General features: G+C 54.0%; 2 protein-coding genes across 2 annotated transcripts; one reads left to right on the top strand and one right to left on the bottom strand.

Moving 5' to 3' along the window:
- Positions 1–1,064: 1,064 nt before the first annotated feature.
- FIBRA_08056 (uncharacterized protein) lies at positions 1,065–3,109 on the bottom strand (the record flags this gene model as incomplete). Its single annotated transcript, XM_012329715.1, has 4 exons — positions 1,065–2,178; positions 2,233–2,368; positions 2,421–2,575; positions 2,628–3,109. 4 exons carry the CDS (start codon positions 3,107–3,109, stop codon positions 1,065–1,067), a joined length of 1,887 nt encoding a protein of 628 aa, XP_012185105.1.
- Positions 3,110–3,909: 800 nt separating this feature from the next.
- On the top strand, positions 3,910–5,736 carry FIBRA_08055 (uncharacterized protein; the record flags this gene model as incomplete). The annotated part of the gene is made up of 7 exons (XM_012329714.1): positions 3,910–4,050; positions 4,107–5,001; positions 5,071–5,178; positions 5,233–5,370; positions 5,419–5,598; positions 5,650–5,675; positions 5,728–5,736. The coding sequence occupies 7 exons, from the start codon at positions 3,910–3,912 to the stop codon at positions 5,734–5,736; spliced, it is 1,497 nt and encodes a 498-aa protein (XP_012185104.1).
- Between the last annotated feature and the right edge of the window lie 192 nt (positions 5,737–5,928).

Genomic DNA, 5,928 nt, shown 5'->3' with positions numbered 1-5,928 from the left:
GTTATCAACATCGGCCTATAAGATAGCCTCAGTTATTAGGGCGCATATGATAAAGTCCATAGCTTACACATGAGAGCACAATGTACATCTGCTCGGCCAACATCTCGAGCTTATCGAGTTCTTCATGCGTCCCGATAACCATCCTGACGCCGAACTTATCCTGCAATAACGTCGCCTTCTCCGCAGAACGCACAAGAACGGTGATGACGAACCTGATTGCGCTTAGACGTTCGAGGAGGCGTCAACGCACCTTTCACTCAAGAGACATCACTACGTACCTGTGGCTCCAGTGAGAATATCACTCTTTTAGACACGGCGATGTAATCCAACGGAGTGATGATTTTATCGCCAACCGAGTAGCGCTCGAATGGCAAATACCAACGACCCGGATGCTCTGAGAAACTGAGAGACTAAATTATCCGGGAGGTAGTTCATGATCCGCATCTTGCATTTGTCCTTCGAGCTATCCGAGCGATTCCATTGATTTGCGATTGAAATTCATCATGTTTGATATTACTGATCATATGGCGCTCAATCTTCAAGCTCGAGTCTTGAAAGCTTGACGCAAATTGAGTGCGGCGAAGTTGAATCAAGAATAAAGAGGCTGAAGAGTGAATTGCCGGCCGCCGGCCGGTTACTCATAATTTAATGAACTAACCGTGCCGCGGATTTATGTATGGCGTTTCAAGACGCCGAGATGCTGTCTCGCTCGCCCTTCACAACGACAGTACTTAGCCTCCGCCTGTTCGCCGACAGTTAATAATCCGTACTCAAGTACCTAATCAAATTGAATACTCAAATGCAAAATCCATATCCGGTGCAGACATGCAGCAACCGAAAATAAATACAGTCATAAATGAGAGTGATGAGATTCCCTAGGGTCCCGTGTATATTGCGGCATAGCAGTGTGACCAGCGCGAGCAGTGAGCACAAAAAGATAGATCAAGACCTGCCGAGGGTGTGAAAAATGCACTGTGAAGGGGGCACGAGAACAAAACAGAACTAGATGGGTATCCTCAAGCACAACGACCAGCGCGTGCTGCGTCGTGCGTTTTCTCGCCCGATCAAAATATGACTTCACCATCTGCGCTAGACGAGAGCACAGACGGACTGCGAATCCGCATCGCTGCTCCCTGCAGGCTGGAGTAGGACGACGTCCGATAGACCATTCCTGTGCCTGTGCGGGGCTTCGGGCGCGGACCCGCTATCAACGGCCGCGAACGTGGTGATGGCGATGGCGACGGGGACGGGGACGACAACGGGAAGTCAGTAGGTGATACAGGAGAGGAGATGCTTGTAAATGACGGAGGCTGGGAAACCTTTGGTAGAGCATTGGAAAACGAGCGTGAAGTTGATAGCGTACGGGTGTGTCTGTGGGTGGGGTGCGGCCCACTCTGGTTTGGGGCGGAGTACCCCGCGGGGGGAACGATGCCGATCCCGCTCAAGCGTGCCGCAGCTGCCTGGGGGAGGCGCAGGGGGCGTATGCCAGATGTCGTACTACCTGAGCCAGAGGCAGTGCTGGTGGACGATCCGGATCCGGAGGTAGTTGACGAGTAGACGGAAGCGGTACTCATGCTAGATGTCGCAGACAGCGTGCGAGCCCGATTGTACGTCAGCTCATCGGATGGATTCGGGGCCAGGGCGGCTCTGATATTTTGACTGCTGAGAGACTCCGCTGGGACAGGTGCAGCAGACGTAGTCGATGCAGTAGATGCGAGGGAGCTCGTACTACCAGATAAGGACGGCTGCGCTTTGTGCCTCGACAGAATATCCCGCATCTCGGCCGACTTCGGTAGACGGGAATTCCTACGCATGGAAGGGAGGCCGGACGAACTGGAAGCAGTGTTCCCATTCGTCGTGGTCCGAGGAAGCGATGTGAGGCCGGGGTGTGCAGACGACACAGATCGATTGCGCAATGGTGTGATGTCAACAGACGAAGGAGGGCCCACGGCGGTAGGTCGCCTGAGAGACGAAAAGGACACAGAGGCAGACCTCTGTAGAGGGCCAGACGCCATGCGAGACGATGGCAAGATTGGGAAAGGAGATGCTGCTACTATCGAATCCCTGGAAAACTCCGACGACGGGCGTGAAAGTGAAGAAAGTGAAGTGGATGGGCGCCGGGCAATAGAAGTCTGGATTAGACGACGAGTTAGTGTGGATGGTGCATCTTCGTCTTCACTACAACGCATATGTTCAGACCACTTGACCGTGTCCATCAGACGAGAACCTCACCTGTCACTCCAGCCCAGTCCCGTTGTTAGGCCCATACCTTGTTTCAAAAGGTGGCCGTCACGATGCCGTAACCGTCTTCTGGTGGTGTCGCGAGGGTCCTTGTACAGCAATCCTGATTTTGTCATGACCGAACCGGCTGGAAGCCACGGTTGGATGCGAACGCAAGCCGACGAAAATGTCGCACTTACCATTTGAGACCACGCTGAGCACACTGTGCGAACGATCAAGCCCACTTTCCTCTTCCTCTACCTCGGCCAGGTTAGGGAAAGAGGACACTGACGCGAGGCCCTTAGGCAATAGCTTCGAACGAGGAGACAGTAGGCCATCTCGGAACATGAGATGTCTGGAACATTCCAATAAGCGGTGGTCAATGCCAGAGGCTGCTGAGAACTCACGGTAAAGGTGTGTGCAAGTCGATGCTAGAATCGGATTCGCTTCCGTCATCACCCAACCGGAAGTTGTCATCCGAATCCTCGCCCACCCCGAGAGTAGACTCCAGGCCGGACGAACCCTCCTCGATCTTTCCTTTCCAATTCAAGGGGGCACCTACGATAGAACTGGTACGGGAGCGAATACGGTTCGCAGGAGACACGGCAGCAGCCGATCGTCGTCTCGGTCGCGGGGTGTTTGCGAGGATTGTCCCCAAGTCCGGGCTATCGGGCCTCTTCACATTGGCCCCTGCATGAGGTTGCCGTCTAGTCGACGAGGTCTTCGGCAAGATTTTCGGTAAAGGATCCTGTGTCTTCGCGAGAGATCCTCCTGGTGAGATAGGCTTCGGGTTGCTGGGGGCTCGCCTGCGCGGCGAGCTGCCGAAAAGAGCACCCTGCAAGCCATCCTGGACTGAAATGGGTCCTGGAGCGACCTCCAGCGAAGTCATTGTTGGGTCGAGGAAATGGTCCAAGGAGAATAGCCGGTAGTGGTCAAGTGCAGACGTTGGGCTGCCAGAGAAGACGGATGAATAGAAAAAGGCGTCTGCACCGCAGCAAAAGAAGTCGACAAATAGTCCCGAAGACGGACGGAGTGCGACGAACAGAAGATGAGTGAGGTGGATCGAGATGACAGCTGGCAGTTCCTAGGCAATGGCCTGACCTGCGCACTCAGCTCACGGCATCCAAGTTGGATGGTGGTTGCAAGGAACAGACCCAGGATTCAAGACAACAAACAGCACTCGTGACTGCTTATAACAACACCAATCTTGATGATCCTCTGTTGATGGGACTGCTGTGTGCATCACGACGACGTCGGTGCTGTAGATGATGGGAAATATCAGACTGGTCAAGTTCATATAATACTGGTGCAACTACTGTGCCGCATCAGCAGATGCGTCAACGTCTGTATGCTCGCTGCTGCTATTTTCTGGTTGGACATGAGAAAAATCGCAACATATTCCTACGTACGTCGACCAGTGTATGTAGAGTGCATCAAATATGTCATGAAACCAGGGAAGTTGCGAAGCAGAATTTAATATATATGTAGTGACAACATCACCGGCAGCGAGTCGAACCATTCTGCAGTGCGAACCAGACCGGACTAGATCGAAAGGCGGGACCGGTGAGGCACACGTGGTGCGCACCGCCCGTTTTGCCGAGGCTGCGTCCGCGCAGCCCACCACTGACTTCACGTCCCGACTCTCCACCGCCGTCAGTCGCCTTTGGGCGAGCAATCTCTCCCAGTACCATGGACGAGCACACATCCCTCGCAGGCTCCAAGGCTGAGCCGTCTGCAACAGCCGTGACCCCTGCCTCCGTGTCGGGCACGCACACCACGTTCTCGCAACTGCCCCATGGCCAGACCATGCAGGAGCCGGAGGCGAGCACCGTGTTCTTGTACCATACGTTCTTTCTGACGAGTATCATTCGCATCATTGAGTACAGGCCAATATATTCCTTGCAGCCCAGCGCGGCGATGTCAACACCATCCGCGAGCTCATAGAGTCTGGCAACGCCAAAGCGACCGACAGGGACGAGCAGAACATCACGCCGCTCCACTGGGCGGCGATCAATGCGCAAGTCGCAGCGTGTAGGTACCTGCTGGAGCAGGGCGCGGAGGTCGATGCGCTCGGTGGGGACCTCGTCGCGACGCCCATGCAGTGGGCCGCGCGCAACGGGTACCTCTACGTTATTCAGCTGCTCATCGCCCACAATGCGGATCCTACCATAACCGATGCGCAGGGCTACAATACTCTGCACCTCGTTACCCACTCGTCGTCTGTGATGCCGCTCCTCTACCTTCTGCACCAGCCGATCAACGTCGATTCGCGCGACTCGCAGGGGCACACGTCGCTCATGTGGGCTGCGTATCAGGGCGACGCCCTATCGGTGGACCTCCTCCTCAAGAACGGGGCGAATGCGAATACGGTCGATGACGCTGGACTGACGCCGCTCCACTGGGCGGTTGTCAGGGGCAACCGCGTTTGCATTCGTCGACTTATTGAGAGTGGCGCAGATATTAACGCGAAAGATGGAGAGGGAAGAACTGCGCGGGACATGGCCATTGAATTGAAGAGCCTTGGTGCGTGGAAGCGTGCGCTGGAGGAGGGCGGAATGAACGAAGACGGCTCCAAGAAGAGGAAGCCGCTCAGTGATGTGCGTGGTGCATCATCATATTCGTGGACTATCCCAGATGACCGTCCGTCTTCAGAGAAATACCAAGATTGCCATTTTCATGCTCCCCACGATCTCATTTTTCCTCATGTTTACGACCCTAACGATTCTCCCATGGTACACCGGAATAATCCTGTCGATGGCCGTATTCTTCGGAATGCATCATGTAAGTCGCTTTTTGCAGGTGGGGGTCGAATGCTGACATACTCTCAGATTGTTACTCGTGTGCTACTAGATAAATCTAATTATACCGATAGTGTTGCACAAAGCCCATACTTTGCCGGTATCATCTTCGCCTCCATGATGTGGGTTGGATACAGCTGGCTCACTCGCCTAGTCAACCGTAAGTCAGCTTGCTAATTCTCAACGAAGTTCTGGATGCTTAAAGCGGTTGCAGAGACGCAGTCGCACGCATTCACCCACCTAGTGTTTGCTATAAACATGGGTTTATGCGCATACAATTTCTTCCGTGCAATCAGTTTAGATCCGGGAGTTTGCCCCAAACCATCGAGCGATGCGGAGCTCAAGTCGGTAAGTATGCCACACACCCCTCAGTGTCCCGCAGTCTACAACTTATTAGTAGGTCGTCGAAGAGCTAGCGTCGGAGGGCCGTCTGAATGGCCAGACGTTCTGCATACAATGCATGGTGAGGGCAATCGCGGGCTGTATTGTAATGCACCTGACGATGATTTTGCAAGGCTCGCAAGCCGCTCCGATCAAAACACTGCCGTACCTGTGACCGTTGTGTGGCCCGCCACGATCAGTAAGTCGAAAGTATGGTGATTTGTGCACATGGCGCTAAAACCCCCTGTAGCCACTGCCCTTGGGTTTGGAATTGCGGTAGGTTCAAGGAGTGCTTGATTCGAGATGTCTGCTCATGGTATCATTCTAGTCGGAGTAAACAACCACCGGCAGTTCCTGCTCTTTGTGACTACGCTCGTGATCGGCATTGTCTTATTCGACTATCTGACCTTTGCATGTGCGTCATGTCGAATCTTTACCTCGAGGCTCGCTAAACGATGAAGTAGACTTGTCCTCACTCGAGCTGTCCACAGATGCGGGCCACATATCCCCAATCTGCGTCTTGCCCAGC

Source organism: Fibroporia radiculosa (assembly GCF_000313525.1).
Source record: "Fibroporia radiculosa TFFH 294 genomic supercontigs, scaffold25044, whole genome shotgun sequence".
Classification (NCBI taxonomy): domain Eukaryota; kingdom Fungi; phylum Basidiomycota; class Agaricomycetes; order Polyporales; family Fibroporiaceae; genus Fibroporia; species Fibroporia radiculosa.
This window is presented reverse-complemented; position numbering and strand designations above follow the sequence as displayed.